The sequence below is a fragment of the Mesoplodon bidens genome (genome assembly GCF_964165515.1).
Source record: "Mesoplodon bidens genome assembly, chromosome: 19".
Classification (NCBI taxonomy): Eukaryota; Metazoa; Chordata; class Mammalia; order Artiodactyla; family Ziphiidae; genus Mesoplodon; species Mesoplodon bidens.
In genome coordinates this window covers 20,502,341-20,525,856 of record NC_138179.1, presented here as the reverse complement: position 1 = coordinate 20,525,856, position 23,516 = coordinate 20,502,341, and the positions used below count along the sequence as shown (strand labels likewise).

The window sequence follows — 23,516 nt, the reverse complement described above, 5'->3', positions numbered from 1 at the left end:
GTAAATCTTTAAAACTTCTAGATGTTTAAAAAGAATATGTGATGTGAGATACAAAAACATTTCTTAAATAAGGTAAAAATACTGTGAAAGAAGAGATTGACAAATTTGCCTACATTAGAATATAAAACTTCCTTATTAAAAGATACCACAAAAAGTTGAAAAGAGAATTATAGACTGTTAAAAGTTATCTATACCTGACAAAAAATTAGTGTCCAAAATTAATAAAAATTGCCATGTCCATAAGTGACAAATAGGCCCAACAGAGAAACAAGCAAAGAATATGAACAAGCATTTCACAGAAGAGGAAGTTAAGGAATGTGAAAAGATATTCAGTCTCACTAGAAATCAAGGAAATGTAAGTGAAAATCAAATGCCGTTTTATTCTAACCAGATTGTAAGTCTTACAACATAAATTTGTTGTGTTTATCCACTATTGGAGTGTGTGAAACTCTTCCCACTTTTCAGCTGCTGTTGTGAAGTTGGAATCCCTGTTGAATATTTTGGGAGTTCTCCGGCCCTTGTTGCTTCCCTTTACTTTCTCCTGCACAGACGCTGATACCATGTAATTCCATATAGGTAGCTTTCAGTGGTTTGTCCCCACCCTCTAATTATCGCTTTTTTTTCTTTTTGGTAGATGTCATGTATTCTGAGTTCTGTTATCTTATTAGTTCTGTTGTTAGGGTGTGTGGAATTCAGGAAAATCCGTGTACCACACATTCACTGTCACCATCTTCCCAGAGTTCTGCTCAGTAGCTTTCGAATGTTAGAAATTAATTCATTATTTATAGAGTCAAATATTTATTCTAAGAAGTAATAGCTGATAGAGTTAGTGGTTATATACCACCATTTTATATCTGACATATTGACTTTCCTTTATCATTAACTGAATTACCACCTCTCCAGGTGATAGGGAAAGTGCCTGACAACAGTCAGCACTTTGTCATGCTTGGTTAGTGTACAGTACGTTTCTGGTTGGCTGACAGCCTCCAGTGAAGCATCAAATGGTAGCGTAAATAATCATTTTAGTCCATGATCAGTGCTAATGTACTGTATTAATGGTCTGGGAGGAAAGATAACTGAAAACAGATCTGGCAGCTATTTCAAGTTGAAGAAATGGGAAGAAGAAAGGCATAAATATAATCTTGAAAGTGAAATTAGATATAATCATTTGAAAAAGTTGAAAGTCAGTTTAAATGGCCACAATTTAGGATGGGCAATTTGTGAGGAAGGGTAGAGCAAGTGATTCTTTAATCACTTTCTGGGGCAAGATTGCATTTTATTTTGGTTAGAACTATTTCAGATATTAGACTATATTGTTAATACTTGAAAATTATAGTTAATTGTTCAACAGAAATAAGACATTAATAAAAAAAGATGTGGGGCTTCCCTGGTGGCACAGTGGTTGAGGGTCCGCCTGCCGATGCAGGGGACACAGGTTCGTGCCCTGGTCTGGGAAGATCCCACATGCCGCGGAGCAGCTGGGCCCGTGAGCCATGGCCGCTGAGCCTGCGCGTCTGGAGCCTGTGCTCCGCAACGGGAGAGGCCACAACAGTGAGAGGCCCGCGTACCACAAGAAAACAAAAAAAAACCAAAAAACAAAAAAACCAACAACAAAAATAAAAAAAAACAACAGCAGCCTGGGTTCACTGAGTATGTGATAAAATGAGCACATGTGTATGTTGCTCTGGGGATACAAATTGGAACCACCTTTTTAAAAGCAAGGTACAAAACTGTTATGTGTAATCTCAATTGCATATTTACTCTGGTGATGATTATGGATAATGCTTACTATTAATTATTGTCAGTTATGTTATTTTCCCAGTTTTCTTTAGTAAGTATATGTTTGTTTTGTAATTAAAAATTATAAATGTTAATTTGGGGGTAAATTTAAATTTACATAAATATAAATGTAAACTTTTTTCAAGGCACCTCCAGAACTTACCATTATACCTTACATTATAAGGTAGACACTGTTGGAAATTTTAGTTTAATGGAATTGCATCTTTTTCAGGTTAAAGAACTGAATCATTATCTGGAAGCTGAGAAATCTTGTAGGACTGATCTGGAGATGTACGTAGCTGTTTTGAATACTCAGAAATCTGTTTTACAGGAAGATGCTGAGAAACTTCGGAAAGAATTACATGAAGGTAAATATATATTCTTTATATTTTTAATCTCAGTCTGTAAGAGAGCTATGTAAGTAAAAGTGATATTGATTAATAACAGTAACAAATTCCAAAATGCCAATCCAACATGTTAGTGATTCAGTTTAAGCTTTGCAGTTGGTTTGAAAAGATATTTGGATTGTTAATGGTTTCTGTTTCCTCCAGGGCCCCAGTAAGAATTCATAGGGCACAAACTCTGGGCAGAAAGATAATAGGAAGTTGCTGCTTAAACTGCTTTTGCTCCAGACCTATTTTGGTGGAGGTGAATTAGCGAAAGTGAAAATGGGACAGAGAGGGCAGATGGTATATTCTAGTGTTCTTAAGAAGCACCCCTATGGGCTTCCCTGGTGGCGCAGTGGTTGAGAGTCCGCCTGCCAATGCAGGGGACACGGGTTCGTGCCCCAGTCTGGGAAGATCCCACATGCTGCGGAGCGGCTGGGCCCGTGAGCCATGGCCGCTAAGCCTGCGCGTCCGGAGCCTGTGCTCCGCAATGGGAGAGGCCACAACAGTGAGAGGCCCACATACTGAAAAAAAAAAAAAAAAAAAAAAGAAGCACCCCTATTTATAAGAGATAATTTTGATTTTGGTAGTCTGGTAGCAGAGTGATGCAGAAATTGACTCTGTTTTCTCAGGATAGGGGAAATAGACTCATCCTTTCCCATTAAAATATATGTTTGTCTTTAACTCTTTTAGTGAATCTTGTATACCTGAGATTTGTAACCTTTTTGTGTCACAGACTCCTTTGGCAGTCTTGTGAAGCCCTCTCAGAATAATGTTTTTAATACATAAAATACATAGAATTATAAAAGAAATCAATTATATTATAAAGCAGTTATCAAAATATAAATAACTGCAAACTTACAGTAATAAATGTGCTATTTTATCAATGCATTAAATAACAAGGTCTAGTACCAGGTCTAATAACTACTGTAATTTTGAAGTATGATGAGCATAAATAATATATTAAGATATCTGCAACAACTGTACTGAGATACAAAAGTATCTATGACTCCTGTTAGTGACCAAGTCATGGGTATTGTTATACTTACCGTGGTTTGTTGTCTATATTTTATAATTGAAGGAAATGATAAATTTTAGTTAGAGGTTAGTGAAAATAAAGATCTAAATTTTTACCTCATCTAAATGCATGGACCTCTTGAAATCTTCTATTCATTGCAGGTTATACTAGTAACATGTTTTAATATGAAAATTTAGGACTGTGGTCATGGAAAATATAGCTCTTCCAAAAATAATTCAGGTTTGCATAGGAGTTAGGTTTTTATCCCAAATAGTGGGAAGTTGAAATTATATAAGCCTACAGAATTATTTTATAAAATGTTATTAAAGTAATCCAGTGTTTGAGTCTTTGGCTCTCAGGAAATGCTTTTCAAAAGTGCTGTTGCAGTCAAAACGACACTCAAACTCTGAAAGGGTGTCCAGAAGAAAAAGGACTTGCTGTTTAACCTGCGTGTCCCAACCCTTCCAGAAATAGTGCAAGACTACCAGACCTTCCTAATATACCTGGAGAAGTATCTGAGAAGTTTCATTAAAATGAGTAAGGGTGGGTAGAGTAATGTCTACTGAAACATTCACACCAAAAAAGTAGTATTTACGTGAAAAGAAGATAGTTAAAAATTGAGCAGCAGTGTAAATTAGAGCCTAAATTGGGGAAATCAGATATGCAACCAAGTGCAGTGCAGTTGCATATCATATGTGTTAGGAAGTGTGTTAGGAGGCAACAGTGCCATGAATAGGCTTCTTAAAAGAGGTTGTTAAGTGGAATTTTGAAAGATAGTTAGGTGTTTGTCAGGTCGTCAGAGAGGAGCATGGCATTCAAGGCCATTTGCATGTGGTGCAACAAGGTAACGAAACTGTAAGAAATATAGTTCAGCAAGATTAAAATGCAAGAGGCAGTGGGGCAAAATGTGAGACAGGAGAGGTAGACATGGGCCAGATCCTGGAGACCTTAGGCTAAGCATTCTGGATTTTATCATATTGGTAATAAGGAGGCTCTGAAGGATTTAGAAATTTTTTTTTTTCCTAAATAACAGCTTTACCGAGATAAGGTACCTGTTCAATGATGTTTAATATATTCACAAAGTCGTACACCATCACCACTATCTACCTCCAGAACATTTTCATTACTCCAAAAAGAAATTTTGTACCCATTACCAGTCATTTCCTATTATCTTCTTCCCCCCAGCCCCTGGCTACCACTAATCTACTTTCTGTCTCTATAGATTTGCCTATTTTGGACTTCTGTATAAATGGGATTATACAGTATGTGGCCTTTTGTGTCTGGCTTCTCTGAAGGGTTTTAAGCTTGAGAGTGGTAATGTTTTACCTTCTAGAGAGTTCAGTTTTACAGCAGTGTGGAGGATAGAATACAGAGGGCCAGACGAATGGCAGGAAGGGTTATGAAGAGACTCCTGTTGTAGTTGTCTGAGTCCTAAATCTAAGGCAGAAGGCAGAAGATGGAGTGTTATATCACACAGGAAGTAGCATTAGTAGGCCTCTGTCACAGTTGAATGTGTTGGGTGAGGAAAAGTCAGAAGTATGAGTTGTCTCTCAGGTTTCTGGCTTGGGTAACTGGGTAGATGGGCTGATAGATGATACCATCTATTCTTTTTTTCCCAAAGAACATGGCTGAGCTGATGAATATCAATTAACACAAGCATTTACAAAGATTCTTTGACTTATCCTGAGAGGTCAAAACTAAATGGACTCAAGAAGGATTCCTGGATAACAAGATTTATTCAGAATGTATTAAAGACAATTAGGAGTGGTTACTGTGTGTTTTCCCTTTAGAGCAATGTTTCCCAAATTGTATTCCGTAGAACATTTGTTACATCAGTGGCACTGTGGAAAGGATTTTTTGGTCAAATCAATTTGGGAGGTACTGTATTATATATCACAAGTTTTGTATTATATATACAAAAAGTTTTGTATTATATATACACCTTACAAGATATGTATTATATATCATACTTAAGACCCTGAGTTCAAAGTCCTGCAGTAAAGAAATCTTGAAAAAAAGTTTTTAACCCAAGGTTTCTGAAACTCACTGAGCACAGAAATCTTTTTTTCACATGTTGCTCTTCCTAGGAACACACTTTGGGAGACTCTGCTTAGACAGGTGGTGTGGGGACAGCTGCCTTGTCCTATGGCAGGTTGCCCCTGGGTTCTTGTCAGAGGCAGAATCCCAGACCGGATGGACCTTTGGCCAGGTCTAGTCTAGTTAGTGCTATGTTAAAGAAATTGCCTACCATTAAAGTTCAGTGTTTTTGATTGGGGGATTCCTGAACAGTGTGCCATCTCTTGGAGCAAGAGCGACAACAGCACAACCAGTTGAAACACACGTGGCAGAAGGCCAATGACCAGTTCCTGGAATCTCAGCGTTTGCTGATGAGGGACATGCAGCGAATGGAAATTGTGCTAACTTCAGAACAGCTCCGACAAGTTGAAGAATTGAAGAAGAAAGATCAGGTGAATACCAGTTTTGTAGGACTTGTTTGCCTTGTTAATAAACCACTCCACCCTGACACATGATCATATTTCTTTATGTATATTATAGATTGACTTAAGCCTGAAACAAAGTTGATGTATGCCATTTCAAAAAACATAATAGCTGCATTTGAGGGATTTTGTTTTTCAACTTTAGAAATGGCCTTGTCTGGGGGGAAGGGGAAGAACTGATTTAGAAATGATCCTCTTCAGTCTGCAGGATGCAGTAGTGCATACTTCTGAGAAAATCTTTCTCTGCAGCTCTGTCCAGTTCTCCTAGGGCTCCTGAATTGTTTAATCCTGGCCATGTCTTTTGTGACATTGCTCTAAAAGCCTTATTAGACAGTGATGGGTGGTGATGCAGAGGCTGGGTGATATGAAAAGGCAGGTGTCTAGAGGGCTGCATACCCAGGATCCTGTTTAGTCTGTATCTTAAAAAACAATTATTTAAATTATATGAGTAATACATAAATACATTCTCATGTTAAAATATTTTGTTTTAAATACAAAGTGAAAAAATAAAGTGATAAAGTGAAAATCTCCCTTGACATCTCACATACTTCCTTCCGCAGAAATAACCACTTTTGTAATCAGGAGTAATCAGGAATAATCAGTTTGGAAGGTAGTATTCCACACCACTTCTATGTGTTTATAAGTGTATATTCAGGTTTCTTTTTTTTTTTCCCCCCATACAACTGAAATCATAGTATAAGTATTTATTCTGTAGCTTATTTTTCTCATAAGCATCATCTTGGATATATTTTCACTTTAGAGATCTATCTCATTCTTGTTAGCTGGTAACATGGATGTACTATTTTTGATTTAATCCTTCTCTTTGTAGTGGGCATCTAGATGGTTTCTTCCTTTCTTCTTTTTTTTTTGTCATTTCAAATAGTTTTGCAGCTAATATCCTATACTATGTTGTGTATGTGTGCAAATATTTCCCTAGGATAGCTGTGTAGAAGCTTTTGTAGGTACTGTAAGAAATATTTTAAATTATCTTGTGTAACTTAGGTTAGATTTTGTTTTTCAGAAGTTTTTTCCTTTTTAAATTTCTTTTCTCTTAATTGATTCATTCATCTTGTGTGTAGACACAGTCAACTTGAGGATTTAGATTCTAAAGTACAGATAAAATCATGGTTTTCCTGCTTCCCGTTAGAATAGTCTAAATTCCAGAACTGGTCATTTAAGGCCTATGCGCCAGCATTGTGCTAAGGCTTTATATGTAAAGCTTTATCTCATGTGATTCTCAAAACAGAAAAACACACAACAAAAGTTCCCATATGAGATAGGGACTAATGGCATATCTGAAGGTTGACCAATCTCTGATTCCAGAGTCTAAGCACTTAATCACCACCCCCTTCTCCATGTACCTCACTACTCATGTGCCTGCCCTCTTTTTAGTCACATGAGATTATTCAGTATTCCCCACATGCCTGCTCTTCTGTGCCCCTCTCCCTTTTACATACTTCTTTTCTCCCTGGAACCCTTGCTTGTCTCCTCTCACACAATTGGCAAACTCATCTTACTGATTCTTCAAGATCCAGCTCAAGTGTTACCTTCTTTGGGCCCCCCTTTCTAGCTCCCTCAGATGAAATCTTTGTTTTCTCTCCTATAGAACCTTGTACATACTTATATAGTGATGTAATCGTGTATTTGTCCCTCCCCACTAGAGTGTTTTGCGGGGGGCATTGAAGGTATCTTTGATCTTTGTTGAGTGAATTATTATATCAGCTTCAGTCATTCATTTGTATTTCATATATATTTGTACATGTTTCATATGGATGTGTAATGCCGTAACTTTTTCCTATTTGTTTTCCATAATAAGCCGAAGGAACATTCTATGTAAATTTTCTTTCTCAAATCACTTGAAGAAGAGGTGGGTGATTTGCTCTCTTTTGTTTTGCCTTTCATGTAGTATACTTTTATATTTGTTTTGAGTGGTTAAAGAACTGTGGGAATCATTAAGTATAGATTACCTGGGTAATATGTATTTTTTCTTCCTAACTTTTAGGAGGAAGATGAACAACAAAGACTTAGTAAGAGAAAGGATCATAAAAAAACAAATGTTGAGGAAGAAGTAAAAATACCAGTAGTGTGTTCTTTAACTCATGAAGAATCTTCAGCCCAGTTATCAAATGAGGAGGTATAATGAATCTATAATTAAAATCATCATATACACAGTGTGAACCATTTTTAGCTTCTCATATATCGGTTAGTTACATTGTTCATATGGGAAGTGGGTAGTAGCTACTAGCTGAAAATTAGCTAAAGTGATAATACTTTATTTTCAACTATTTTTACAGTATTATAGGTAGTACAGTTTGAAACACGCAGTTTCTCTCATGGTCTGTGAAACAATTAGATGTTCTTTTTTCTAGCGGTTCCAAAATTAAAACATTAGAAGAAAATTTAAATAATATCTGCAAAATCTTTTTTGATATGAATAAATGTTTCTAATACCTTGAGCTTTTGTTTAAAAGAGATTTTATCTAAAGTATTGAAACACTTAATTCTCTATGGCCTGTATTTGAGTATTATCAAGTATTAGATCTTAAGCCCTGAGAAGAGTGTGTGGGGTTTGGCAGATTGTGATGGAGTAGGGTAGAGCATTTCAGGTATTGGGAATGGGCAGAGTAGAGAGACCTGGAGGTGGAAAGTGGAAAGCGGTGTTCCTATGGCCTCATCGCCTCTCACCCACATGTGGCAAGGGCCTCCTCATTACATTTCCTGTCTTCAGCCTGTCCCATTCCACTGTACCCTCAGCATTACTGTCAGACTTATTTTAAGAGTAGCTATAGCCAGGCTACTCCCCTAGTCAGAACCACCACTCACTCCCATTACCTACATAATTAAGTGCAACTTCCTCACTCAGACAGTCAAGACCCTTCACAATATGCATTCTGTTTTAGCCACATTGCTCATCTTGTTGTGCTATACTCTCTGCCTTGCACATTGGTTCCTTTACCTGGAATGCTTACCTCCCTCTGCCTTTCTGAGTTCTGGAATTCTTCTATTCATCCTTCAAGACTCAAGCTGATATCTCTTTTTTTTTTTTTTTTTGCGCGGTACGCGGGCCTCTCACTGCTGTGGCCTCTCCTGTTGTGGAGCATAGGCTTCGGACGCGCAGGCCCAGCGGCCATGGCCCACAGGCCCAGCCGCTCCGCGGCATGCAGGATCCCCCGGGACCGGGCCATGAACCCACGTCCCCTGCATCGGCAGGTGGACTCTCAACCACTGTGCCACAAGGGAAGCCCTGATATCTCTTCTTTAGGGAAGGAAATGCTTCTGTTAATTGACTTTAGGGTAAAAACTAAGGTCCCCAGTTTGCCATACTAGGGCCTTTGGAGTTGAATTGACCCTTTCAGCCTTAGCATACTCTCCACTTCACAGCCAGACGTTTCTACTAGCTGTCCATGCTCATATGCATTTATACTGTTCCTGCTGTTTAGAGATTCATACTTACTCCCCCACCCCTACCTCCTTTCCCTGCCTGGTGAACCAGTTTCAGGTAAATTGGATAAGGGTCTTTTCTCACTTTCAAAGGTATTATGTTTTTGTTTAATTTGCAGATTTACTCTGAGCCATGTAAAATCTACTTGCTGGTGGCTCATATTTCCATGTTTATGGATTATTTGACATTGAAAAAAATGCTTTAAAAAAATCCTAGTGGACACTGAAAAGTATGATGTAATTGTTTTTGTACATTCTCTTTCTTGGCTCATACACTGAGAACCTTGCCCTGATTCTGCTTTGTCTTTTTTTAGACTTCCAAGAGAATGTCTCAATTTTTGCGTACTGCCAAATATTATGTGGTTTCTGCATCATGCAGTCCTGTGTCCAGGAATGTTTGGCAAAGTTTCATACTTAAAAAAAAATATTCTAGCAGGAAAACAGGAAAAGGAAATTTGTTGTGATTTATAGTGAAGCACTTAAAATTTTTTAATAGTGTCTTAACAGATTTATACTGTATATTGTGCATAACATTTTCTGACATTGAAATATCTTATAGCCTTTCAGATCTGATGTTTTGCAGTTTGAATGTTGAATGTACTTGTTTTATATTGAGAGGCAGTGACAGTTTACTTTAGCCTGTTGATTTAAAGTTAATATGGAATGCTTTGGAGACTTAGATATATTGCTAAAGCCACTTAAAATTTGTAGGACCCTATATTTTCTTTAACCTAAATGCTTAGAATATGCTTTTCTCACCACAAAAGTAATATGTGTTCATTATGGAAAATTTGGAAAGTACAGAAAGTCATACAAAATAAAAATAACTGATAATTCTACTAGCCAGAGATACCACCACTAACATTTTGGTATGTACCTCTCCTTTCCCTCTTTTTCCATTTCCAAAGGTAACATATGTGTGTTTCTATTTGTACTTTTTAAACATAATACAGATTGTAACTGTGCATGATGTTTTATGTACATTTTTTTCCCCCACTTAAATCTGTCTTTAAAGGTTTTGGCACATCAGTGTTCTCCCCCACAATGATATTTAATGACTAACAGTATGTCAGCATGTAAATGTGCCATAATTTCTTAATCTCCTACAAATTGATGTGCCCAGGTTTTAATTATAAATTAAAGGTGACCAAGTGATGACATAGACAGGTTAATGCCATTGGACAAAAAGTTTAATGTTACAGTCCCTCTAGAAATGAGAGTCATGGTACACTGTGCAGAGTCACATGGAGAAGCACCAGAGTTGGTCATGAAGCAAAAGCAGGAGCAAGGGGAAAGCATGGACCACAGCCATTATTGGGATTTTTGAGGGAAAGGTAGGGCAGGGTAAATAGCATAGGACTGGCTAGTTTGAATAAATCCAGTGGGCTTTGGGGCATAGAGTCTATCTTCAGTTTTCTGGTACCTGGCCCTGGGTTGATTTAGAACAGGGGACATACTGGCTTGGTGTGCAAGAGTTAGATAAAGGAGTTGGTTGGGAGTATTGACTTGAGATTGGTTGATTTAGATGTGAAAGACATATTCATAGGCAAGTTGTTTATTATTTCTAGGAATTAGCTAGTTTGGAAGAGGCAGTCTCTCCTCAGCCAGCAAGGCCTTCAAAAGGTCAAAAACATCATAAAACATAGAAAATAAGCATGATTAACACACTAACAGTTGTTTCATTTTTCACTAGTAAAAAAATTTTCATTATTGTGAGTAATGCCATAATGCTATTATATATAATTCTTCTTTGTATAAAAGTCATGGACTTATCTGATTACTCCCTTAATATAAGTTCTTGGGAAGAGAACTGCTGAGTTTAAGAGCATAAACAAACATATTGTTGAATCATCTTTCAGAAACAGTGTAACAGTTCACAGACCCCTACAAGTATATGTTCCTTATAAGTATTGTTATCAGCATGGTAGTCTGGTGTTTTTTAAATGGCCCTCACAACTTTCTTGCCCCTATCCCCTTCCTTCTTTGGTGTCACATTGGCATTGTGTTAATATATGATAGCGTTAGATGTCGTGTTCCTTTATAAGCTAACAGAATGCTCTCTCTCCAGTTTTTATTAGGGTGCTTATTTGGGACCTTTGCCGTAGCTAGCTCAGTATATACTAGATTTGTGTTCCTCAGCCATCGGAATTTCACAGATTAAAAAACCTTAAAAAAAAAAAAACCTTTAAAAAGAAATAAATGGAGGAATTAACATAAAAGTTGTCAACTTTTTATTATACCAAGTAAGGATATTTTTAAAACATTGAAAAAAATCTGTATTTTAATCTTTTCCAGTTCATAAAAGGAAGGGCATTTAACAACAAAAAGTAGAAAGGATAGTATCTTAAAATAAAAGCCAATTCTTTAAATTGAATAAATTTAGTTTCAAGAAAAACTTGCTACATTTTCCTTGCTTTCTGATTTTCCTACAGACTGTGCTAGAATGATACTGGTGTGCTTTTTTGACTTTGGGAGTGTGCTGCACCACATTAAAAAAAAATTGAAATGGAATTCACATAAAAAATTAACCATTTAAAATGTGCAATTCATTGGCCTTTAGTACATTTACAGTGTTGTGCAACCATTACCTGTCTAGTTTCAGAAGATTGTCATCGCCCCCAAAAGAGACCCCTTATATCACTAAGGAGTCACACCCTACTCTCCTTTCCCTTTAATCTCTGGCAACCACTAATTTGTTTTTGGTCCCTGTGGATTTACCTATTCTGGATATTTCATAGAGATGGAATCGTACAGTGTGTGTGACCTTTTGCGTCTGGCTTCTTTCACTTGATGCAGCCTTATTTAACATGTTGACTACACCTTGCTTGAAACTTAGTTTCTAGCGTACAACATTATCCTCATTTCCCTTCTATTCTGGGTACTCCTTCCTCTGTCCATCCCCAAAATGGACAAAATTGTTGTTTCTCAGGGCCTTGCTCTTAGCTTTCTTCATATCCTACAGACTCATCCTAAGTGTTCTGATTTGCTGCCGTGGCTTTAATTATTACTGTGTAGTGGTTACTCCCAAGTCTCTATCTAAAGACTTCTTTGTCCCTCTATTGGGTGGACATCTCTACTTGGATATACAGCAGGCACCTCATGTTCCATATACCCAATACTGAATTTCAGGAGACTTCCCTGATTCTTATGTCTGGGCTGAATTCCTCTCCTTGAGCTCCCAGAGCATTCAATACATAGCTGTAGCCTGTCATTTTATTGAATATGATATTCTAATAGCCTGTTTACTTGGTTCACTTGTTTATTTTTTTCATGAAACTAAGCATTTTGAAGTCAGAGATTGTTCACATTTGTATCCTGAGTGCTTGGTTTAGTGCCCGGGATATAGAAGACACTCAATAAATGTTTGTTCAATGAATATATGAAGGCAGCACACTAAAGACTGTCATGTGTAACCTGTGGCAAAATACTTTATAAAATATGATAGTTTTTCTCTTTGAAAATATCAGGAATTGTCTAACTGGCAATGTATTTTCACATTTCAGGAGCATTTAGATAGCACCCATGGTTCAGTCCATTCCTTAGATGCAGACTTACTGTTGCCATCCGGGGATCCATTCAGTAAATCAGACAATGACATGTTTAAAGATGGACTCAGGAGAGCACAGTCTACAGACAGCTTGGGAACCTCAGGCTCACTGCAATCCAAAGCTTTAGGCTACAACTACAAAGCAAAATCTGCTGGGAACCTGGATGAATCAGATTTTGGACCGTTGGTAGGAGCAGATTCGGTGACTGAGAACTTTGAGACTGCCTCCCTTGGGTCACTGCAGATGCCAAGTGGGTTTATGTTAACCAAAGATCAGGAAAGAGCAATCAAGGCAATGACACCAGAACAAGAAGAGACGGCATCCCTCCTGTCTAGTGTCACACAGGGTATGGAAAGTGCTTATGTGTCTCCCAGTGGTTACCGCTTAGTCAGTGAGACAGAATGGAATCTCCTGCAGAAAGAGGTGAGTTATCTTCCTGGCTTCTCCTCTCGCTCACTTTGAGGGATACTGGGTAGCTCTGGATTTATTGTTCATTGAAGAGATGGTCCCTGGAGTCAGTGCTCACACTTGTTGCCAGCAAATGGGTGTTAACCCATATTGTCCGACCCTTGTCATTGTCTGCTTTGGCTGTTCCTGGTGATTATGACAGAGAAGGGAACTGACTAGCTGATTGTGTTAAGTGTGAACTTCTCCACCTGAAGTCACATTTCTTAAGTTGGAGCGATCTGCTTGAATAGCATAGCTACCTTTGTGTAGCCCAAATTTGGTTTCCTTGCAGTTTTCTATAATCTCAGTGTATTCCAAGATGCATATTCTTTCATCTTTCCTTGAGATCTAAAGTACAAATGCTTTTCAGCAGTTAATGCTTAGAGTGAGTTTAAGGAGGGGGTGGAAAATATGTGAGAGAAGAGAAGGCAACATTTAATGAGGTTAATTTTCCTCCTAATAATATTTGCAAACTCAGAAGTAAGATTAGGAGATAAAAACTTAAATATGTATTTGCATAGTGCTTTACAGATTACAAAGCCTTTTCACGTACCTCTTTTCTTTGAGCTTCTTGATAATAATGAGACAATCAGGGCATGATTTTCTCCAACTTATAGATGAGGAAACTGGCTCAGAAAGGTCAAATGAGTTGCTCAAGTTTCCCCTTCGACTTAGTAGCAAAACCTGGGTTAGGATACAGGTTTTTTAAATTAATTAATTTATTTTTGCTATGTTGGGTCTTCATTTCTGTGCGAGGGCTTTCTCTAGTTGTGGCAAGCGGGGGCCGCTCTTCATCGCGGTGCGCGGGCCTCTCACTATCGCGGCCTCTCATTGCGGAGCACAGGCTCCAGATGCGCAGGCTTAGTAGTTGTGGCTCACGGGCCTAGTTGCTCCGTGGCATGTGGGATTCTCCCAGACCAGGGCTCGAACCCGTGTCCCCTGCAATAGCAGGCAGATTCTCAACCACTGTGCCACCAGGGAAGCCCCAGGATACAGGTTTTATGACTTCCAGCGCTTTCTTTTACTCAGGGCTACTTCTCTTTAAAGAAGCTGTTAATTAGCAAGTGGAACAGCTTATTAAGCCTGAAAGAAACTGTTCTCCTTGGTCTCATGCAAAACGTTTTGAGAAGGTGCTATTTAATTGTTTCATACCTCCTTTGTGCTTGGAGCTGGTGAAATGGTTAATTTGCACTCCACCCTTCCCCATCCCCTCCCTTGTTGGGTAGTATTGATTTAAATTGTGAGTGCCACGGTATAGTACCTTTTGCTTTCCTTGTGTTTCCCTCAAATGTGGTGTTTTGTGGCCCTTAGTCTCTTGATGACAAAGTTGTGTCCCTTGTTTTCCTGTCATACTTATATTGGACTTAGATTTTTTAGAATCCAGCTCTCTATTGTAACTTCTTGCCATAAGTCCCTGAATAAATTGTTTACTCCATTTTCTACTTCGAGTCACATAGGTAAGACTGCACGTGTTCCTCAAGTATGTGATGTAGACTTGTTTAGTTCTGCCTGATAAGAGGTAATTTTGGTGCCCTTCAGGTACATAATGCTGGAAATAAACTTGGTAGACGTTGTGATATGTGTTCCAATTATGAAAAACAGTTACAAGGAATTCAGATTCAAGAGGCTGAAACAAGAGACCAGGTGAGTTTCTCTTGGGGTTTGTGAAATTGGTGAGCTGTTGTAGTTTTCATTGGAGGTGCTGAGTTAATTGCCCTTCACCCCTCCCAATTTGCTTTATGAAGTACATTCATCTTGTTAAGTCTGAAATAATCTGGTACATGCAACTGTCAGTTACATTTCCAGTGGGAGCACACTATAGAATTTTTGTTTTTGTGTGTCTTTGCTTCATTAGCTTGCCCAATACCACACAGGTCAGCTCAGCTGGCATATCTCCTCTCCCAGCCTGTTCCTTCTGCTCAAGGCCTAGAAGTGTTATTGTCAGGAATGCATGCACACCGAAAGTGCTTTATGATACAGAGATTTAAGGGAGATAAGGGGTTGGGTTGACTGTTGCTTCTAATTGGATAAAACTTAATTGGATTACATTAATCAGGATTTGTACTCTTCATTGCTTATTGCCTATTTCTTGTCATAAATTTGTTGAAGTAAGTTCAGTTTGCAGGGTCACAGAAATTAAGATTTGGTAGATTAGGTATGCTGAAACTGACAAGTACCTTTCCAAATACAGTGCCTAATAATGGGTTCCCTGATAACATTTAGGAAATGATGTAGAACTTCATGAGAGTAAACTTGTGAAAGTATATGTAAGGAAAAAATAACTTTTTTCTTATATTTCCAAATTGTTCTTTGGTTATTATGGAGAGTGTTACCCTAGTCTTCAAAATAAGCTTAAGCAGGTTAGAATGATGGTTTAATATTTTCAAATGCCTTTGGCATTTTCTCCATATATGCTTTTTTTTTTTTTAGATGGCTTAGAGGTAAGTTTCTAAAGCTATTTGTGAAGCTACTATATCAATAGTTGGCCTCTGATAGTGTGGTATAGGAATGGGGTGTATCTTGGATTCCATAGTCGTGTCAATAGACATTTTACTCTTGCTTCATCTGTGCAGGCACTTCGCTGGGTTCTGAGTATTCAGATACAGAGAGAACACCGTACTGCCCATAGGGAGCTTTCAGTGTTGCAATCCAAGCCATCAATTCAATATGGTTTGTTCCTGTACATGTACAAGTAGAACTAGAGGATGAGCAGAGGCATCTAAGTTAACTATGGGCTGTTAACTAGGGAAGATAACAGTTCAGCTAAGTTTGTTTTAGAGCTAGAGTAAAAATTAATTAGGAAAAGAAGTGGAGAAAGGGTGTTCAAGGAGAGGAAATGTGTACAAAGGAACAGTTATGAAGGAAAGTTGTGTGTTCTAGGAAGTATGAATAGTTTATGTGGCTGGGCATAAGGGGGGGTGTGTGAGAGAGAGAGAAAGAGTGGAGAGAGAGTGGGGGGAAGATAGTGGGAGAGGAAGCTACAAAGGGAAGGCCATGATGAGATAATTGAGGGAGGGGTGTGATGACTGAAGGGATTTAAATTTTACCCTGAGGACTTTGGGAGGCATTTAAGGATTTTAAGTAGGGAAATAATATGATTTGACTTTCATTTTAGAAATATTTATTGTGTTAGAGTGGATTGTAGATTGGCAGCAGAAGATAGAGTCAGGGAGGCCAGTGCCCTAGCCTAGAAGACCCAGGAGGAAAAGCAGATATTTTCAAATGAGATAATGGATATGAAAAATGTTTTTTTAACTGTAAAGCACAGTATAGTTGTCAAATGAGGTAATTCATCTCAATTTTTTCCCAAATTGACAAATTTGTTTCTCAGGAAAAAAGATTAGGTTTAAAAAAATTTTCTGGAGGTAGGGATTTTTTTTTAAGTTTATGAAAATTCTGGTACTTCCTTCTAATTGTCGTTTAAAATTGCATAGGTGAAAAAGCTACAGGTGATGCTAAGGCAAGCAAATGATCAGTTAGAGAAGACAATGAGAGATAAACAGGAGCTGGAAGACTTCATAAAGCAGAGCACAGAAGATTCAAGTCACCAGGTAAGTGAGGGTTTTGGAATGTGGCCCCTGGGAGATAGACTGAGTTGTTTAAATAAAAGTGTTCTGAAAACCTAGTAAGGTTTCTTTCTTGCCCTGAAGATCTGGCAGTTCTGTTTTCCCTCAGATAAGAATATCTCAAACTCATCTTTCTCTGGTGTCTGTTTTACAGATTTAAGGGAAATAACTTTAGAAATAACTGGTTAGTAAATATCAGGAGGCTCTGGTTCTCTTTTCCCCTTTGATTTTTTATTAGGTTTTTCTGCTGCACAAGAAACCTGCTGACAAGAAAGATGCTAGTTATCTTCTTTTTGACTTTTTGAAAAATACCATGCATAGGAAAAAACGTGACCGTATACAGATATACCAAACATATCTGAACTAACATCTGTGTAACCACCAAGATCGAGTAATAGAAAATTAGCTAGTACCCCAGAAGCCCTCACTTTCCCCCTCCTCTTACTACTTCCTCCCTAGAGGTAACTACAGTCCTAACGTCTAACATCATTAGATTAGCTTTGTCTGCTTTCTTATTTTAACAAATGAATCATATAGTCCGTATTCAATGAATGACACAATCATTCATTGTGTTTGTCTTCCTCCATTCAACATTGTGAGGTTCCTACTCACAAATGTGTGTGGTAGTTGTTATTTTCATTGCTGTATACTCGTACCATTGTATGGATATATTATAATTTACCCATCTTAATGTTATGAGCATTTGGGTTGTTTCCAGTTGTGGGATATTATGAATAATTCTACTTTGAAATTTCTGTATAGGGCTTGTTGCACATGTTGCTGCTGGGTATATGCTTAAGAGTGGAATGCCTGGGTCAAAATGTTCAAAATGTATGTCAACTTTTGGAGATAATAGTGCCAGAAAGTGGTTATGTGAATTTATACTCTCCCCAGCAATGTATGAGAAGAATTCCTGTGGGTCCGCAGTCTCGACAGACTTCATTTTGTGTTATTTTAATTATAGCCGTTTTGGTGGGTGTGTAATGGTATTTCATGGTGGCTTAGTTTGCATTTCTCTTACGACCATTGAGGTTATTTAGCATTTTTCATGTCTGTTAGCCTTTGGGATATCATTGTGTGTGGGTGTATGTGTGTGTGTTTATGTGTGTGTGTATTTGAAATTACTTCTCAAGTCTTATGCTTGATTTTTTATTGGGTTGTCTCTTTTTTTTTCCACTTATTTTTCTGATAGGAGTTCTTTATATAATCTTATTAGAGCCTTTTGGTGATGTGTCCCAAATGTCTTCTACTCAGTACCTTAGATTCATTATTTTAATTGTGTCTTTTTATGAACAGAAGTTCTTAATTTTAATGTAGTCAAATTTATTGATCTTTTCTTTATGATGAGTGATTTTTATCCTGGTTTTTAAAAGAACATTTTCTTACCCTGGGGTTATATGAAGATATTTTCATGTATTTTGTAGAAGCTTCATTTTTTATAGTCACTCACATTTATATCTAAAATCCATCTAGAACTGACTTTTATGTATAAGCTGTAGATATGGGTAAATTTTTATTTTATTTTTTCATATGAAGAGTCAGTTCCTGTACCATTTAGTGAAAAGATCATCTTTTTCTCACTGCTCTGCAAGATCATCTTTGTTAACTATCAAGTTAATGTACATGTGTGGGTCAGTTTGAAGACTCTGTTTTATTTGATTAGTCTATTTGCCTATTTTTGTGCCAGATTCTGTGCTGTAATTTATAGTAAATTTTTCATTTGTTTCTTTAAATGAAACATAAAGTTAGAAACTTTACAGTTTAGAAACATATAGTTTCTAAAAACTATAAAAGTTTTTCTCTGCTGAGAACTATGTTTTCATTCATTTCAACAGTATTTACCTTTACACTAGGCAGCATAGTTACAATAGCTACTTTAAAGTCTTTGATAAGTGCAACCTAGGTCATCCTGGGGTTGGCATGTGTTGATTTTCTTTCCTCTTGAGAATTGGCCACATTTTCCTGATTCTTTCTATGTCAAGGACTTTTAGATTGATCTTGGAGATTATGAATATTTTATTGTGAGACTCTCAGTTCTGTTAACCTGATTAGGTTCATTCATAAGTTCTGTCTTGCCTTCTGTAGTAGGTAGTTCTAATGTCAGTTCATTTTTAAAAGCCTTTGCAGTGCTCCTTTGGATGTGTCCATGTATGTATATAGCTCAGGGGTCAGTGTGAGACTTGTGCTGGTTCATGCACAGAATTAGGGGATCCTTTTTCTAGCTCTCTTCTCTCAGTACTACTCTACTCATCAGCTCATGGGGACCCTGCCCTGGCCCTGTGATCAGAAAAACAGTTGTTTGTCCTGTGCTGCTGCACCTGTTGTGGCTTCACAACTGGGGCAGCTCTCAGATTCATACTGGCAGAAAATAGGAAAAAAACCCCAAATAAGCAGTAAACTGCAGTATGGATTGTTTCTTCCCATTTTGATTTTCCTCCCTAAACTGTCTGCTTTTGCTTATTTTTTAGAGTTCTCAGGTAGTTGCTTTTTGTATTTTTTTCCAGAGTTTTTAGTTGTAATAAGGGGAGAGAATGGCCTTGGTGGGCTTAGTCCATCTTGAACAGTGCCAGAAGTCTCCGTTCTCTCATATTTTTGTTTATTAGACATATCTTTTTCTTTCCACCTTCATTCAAGAAGGATACTCTGTAGTCAGGTATAGAATTCTGAGTATTTATGATATTTTCTTTCAGCACTTTGAAGTTCTTATTCCATTGCTTCTGGCTTCCATGTTTCTGATGAGAAGTCAGCTGTGTGTCTTATTGTTGTTCCTTTGAAGGTGAAATGTTATTTTTTCCGTGGCTGTTGAAAAGATGTTCGTTTTGGCTTTTGTTATTAACAGTTTTACTGTGCTATATACCTAGGTGTGTCTTTCTTCATATTTCTGCTGCTTGGAGTTCACAGGGTTTCTTGGATCTCTGAGTTAATGTCTTACATCGTGATTGGAATATTCTCAGCCATATGTCTCCTTAAAAATTTGTTTTTATTGAGATAAACATAAAGTGCATAAATCTCAAGTGTACAATTTGGTGAATTTTAACGTGTGAAAAATTTTACTAGGGTAATAAACCATCATCTGCCTCAAGATACTGAACATTTCTAATACACTCATGTTCTTTACTAATAAGTAAATACCCCACCTGCCTATTCTTAGAGGTAGCCAGTATTCTAACTTTTAACACTATGTTTTAGAATTGCTTGTTGTTGGACTTCATATAAATGGAATCATATAGTATGTAGCCTTTTGCATCTGGTCTGTTGGGTCATTATGTCTGTGAGACTTATCCATATTCTGTGTCTCAGTAGTTAGATTTTAATGCTATGTATATTCTATAATATGAGTATACCATAATTCATTTATCCATTCTACAGTTGAGCGATATTTGGATTGTTTCTGGGTTTTGGCTATTGTGAATGAATACATTTTTTAACATTCTTGTACATGTCTTTTAGTGGACATGTGGACTTATTTCTCTCGAGTATACATAGTAGTGAAATTACGGAATTTTTGAGTTTTTGCACAGGTATATTTTTAGCTCTACCAGCTATTTCCATTGGCTGTTACTTCTTCAAATATTTGTATATGTTAGATGTTCGCATTGCATCTACATGGCTTCTTTGATCTCTCTTCTGTATTTCCCATCATTTTTGTCTTTGTTATCTTCATATCACTGATTTTCTCTTCGAATAGGTCTAATCTGTTAAACTCATCCATTGTATTTTTAATTTGGATAATTGATTTTTTTAGTTTATTTCCATTTGGTTATTTTTCATCGTTTCCATTTCTCTGGTGGTTCTAAATTTCTGAACAGATCAAATACAGTTATTTTAAAGTCTGTTTCTAATAACATATCTGGATTCATTGTAGATCTGTTTTTGTTATCTATTTTGTTTTTTATCATTTCCTTTTGCTTTTTATCATAGTCTTTTATTTATTTTTAATTAATTTTTGGCTGTGTTGGGTCTTCGTTGCTGGGCGCGGGCTTTCTCTAGTTGCGGTAGGTGGGGGCTACTCTTCGTTGTGGTGCGCAGGCTTCTCATTGCGGTGGCTTCTTGTTGCGGAGCATGGGCTTCAGTAGTCGTGGCTTGCAGGCTCTAGAGCACACGCTCAGTAATTGTGGCACACGGGCTTAGTTGCTTAGTGGCATGTGGGATCTTCCTGGACCAGGGTTCAAACCTGTGTCCCCTGCATTGGCAGGCGGATTCTTAAACACTGCACCACCAGGGAAGTCCCTATCATAGTCTTTCCTTGTGCATTCTTAACTTGAGGTACTAGACATTATATGTGAAAATTGTTGAAATAAAGCCATTTTTCTTATGAGAGGCAGGCAACTAGTTGTACTAAAAATCCTGGATCACCTTAATTCATTTATGGGAATTGAGATTATATGAAGTTGTAAAGGTTGGATTATTTTAAATTCTTCCCTTACTATAGGGTGTGTCCCTTTGGAGACCCAATCTAAAGTGCAGGGTGTTTACCAGGGATCCCTTTGTGCATTGGGTCTTGGACTCTTAACTTTTGCCACCCTGTGCTGGGGCTTTCAGACGCTCTGCTCAGCTTCTCAGTGGAGTTGGCACATGCTTCTGGAGAAGAGCTGTTCTACATGCTGCACCCAGTTCTCCATGTGTCTTCATTCTGGTCCTTGGCTCTGTGATTCTTTTTTGCCTTGTTCTCCCATGCCTTCATGTAGGTGTCTTTCATATTTTTGTCTGTTTTTCTTAATTAGCAGGAAGGTTGGTTCACATTACCTATTGTGCCACTACTGGAAACAAAATTCTGACAATAATCATTTTTTAAATGTCTAAACAAATTTATTTTGATTTATTTTATAACTCTTATGTATGAGTCATCAACTTTCACATAAACCCCTCATCAGGAACAGTAAAACTAATTCAAGGGAGTTTATCATGTGTCTTTTGCTCTTAAGTAAACCACCTTAGAATACTGCAGCTAGTTCAGAGAAGATTCATTTATCCTTTAAACTGTTTGGGGTTTTTTTGTGGACAGAGTTTCAAAATTTTTATTTTTAATTAGCTCCTTTAACAATAATATATATATATATTTTTTCTTTTTGCGGTATGCGGGCCTCTCACTCTTGTGGCCTCTCCCGTTGCGGAGCACAGGCTCCGGATGCACAGGCCCAGCGGCCATGGCTCACGGGCCCAGCCGCTCCGCGGCATATGGGATCCTCCCAGACCGGGGCACGAACCCGTATCCCCTGCATCGGCAGGCGGACTCTCAACCACTGCGCCACCAGGGAGGCCCAACAATAATATTTATAACTAGGTCACATGGATTAATATCTATGTCTAGAGACGCATATAATGCTGTTGTTCATGTATGGCAGCATATGACCCCTGGGGACTTTTGGTACTGCCTTGTGTCATCTGAAAGGCTGAGGCTTTGTACACAGTAGATGCACACATATCTGTTGAATGATGGATGAGTGGGGTTTGATGAATTAATAAAAAAATCAGTTCCGGACATTAAATAAGCAGGAGATGGAAGAGTTAGTTTCAGATTAACCAGATTCCTAACTAAATTTTCTGTGTATGAATTTTTTTTTTCTTTCAAGATCTCTGCCCTTGTCCTAAGAGCCCAAGCATCTGAGATCTTACTTGAAGAGTTACAACAGGGGTTTTCCCAGGCAAAGAGGGATGTTCAGGAACAGATGGTAAGTTAACATTTAAATAAACGTTAACTATGTTAAATATATTCTATCTTGAAATAATCTTTGATGGGACTTTATCTTCCTGGCCAAAGTGGTTACCATTATGTTCTCCAGAGCCTATAGAGCGTTAGTAATGGACAAGATTATGTAAAGACCTTATTCTTTTTTTTTAAACCTAACCTCTTGACCAAAAAAATTACCACCTTTAACTTATTTTTCTTTGATTTGAGAAACCTAAATAAAATAAACTATGGACCAGCATTTAATTTTTAGTTCTAAATACAAGCTAAAAGTTGAAATCTCTCAAAGCCCTAGGAGGTGCAGCTTTTGAGCAGTCACTGTGCTTTTCCTGGACAGCTAACTTATTTAAAACAACGTCAGTAATTTCATAGGATTTACGATAAAGCATGCACCATAACTGCTGTGGCGCTGGAAAAGTTCCAGAAGGCTGTCAATTTTGAGAGGAATAGGAACAGAGAGCTTCTTAAAGAAGAGCTGCCTTGAACCTCTGCAGAATTGTTCTCCAGCTTTGGGCCTCTTCCTCAACAGTCAGGCTCCACTTGCCTTGCTCTTCCTTTTTCTCAGAGTTGGAACCCTGCATCTGATGGCCCTTCGTAAATTATAGCAGAGTTGGTCCTGCTGGGGTGATCTTACAGAGTTGCCTCTTGTCCAGCTCTTGCAGGGTTGACAGAAAAACAAACAAACTCCAAGTTGTATGGTAATGGTTTGTTTTTGATTGGCATTGGGTCAGTATCTGAATGGCCTTTGAGCTGATCCCTAAATACTAGCCCTGGTCTGTTGAGAAATATCTCACTCTAATCAATGACCAGAGAGAGTTTCATATCTTTTCATTAATTAGAGAATATGAAATAATAATTGTTGATCTCAAGGACACTGTTAAATGCTGACAAAGTTTCATAGTGTTTAGCCTCCTTACACTCCCTTGTCCCCTCTCATCTTTTCCTTCTCATCTTTTAAAACTCATCTGCTTTTGCAAACATTTTTCAAGTTGATTCCACTTAAAATGAATATATTGAAGGTGACATTGAAGAATTGTTGAAATTAAGGTTGAGGTCTTGTGAACTTTAATAACTTACCATTTTCTTGAAATTACCTTTAAATGTTCTCACACTGAGAAAGATAAACAATTTCTTATGCCCCTTC

At 37.7% G+C, this 23,516-nt stretch overlaps 1 protein-coding gene across 2 annotated transcripts in view; it reads left to right on the top strand.

Annotated features, from left to right (window-relative positions):
* Positions 1-23,516, top strand: part of RABEP1 (rabaptin, RAB GTPase binding effector protein 1) — a 107,164-nt gene that overhangs the window by 67,682 nt on the left and 15,966 nt on the right. For both annotated transcript variants that reach the window (XM_081218734.1, XM_081218733.1), the window contains 7 exons: positions 2,012-2,147; positions 5,473-5,651; positions 7,684-7,815; positions 12,626-13,093; positions 14,657-14,761; positions 16,552-16,668; positions 22,257-22,355. In XM_081218734.1, the coding sequence (XP_081074860.1) occupies positions 2,012-2,147; positions 5,473-5,651; positions 7,684-7,815; positions 12,626-13,093; positions 14,657-14,761; positions 16,552-16,668; positions 22,257-22,355 (1,236 nt within the window). The remainder of the gene's footprint in view (positions 1-2,011; positions 2,148-5,472; positions 5,652-7,683; positions 7,816-12,625; positions 13,094-14,656; positions 14,762-16,551; positions 16,669-22,256; positions 22,356-23,516) is intronic.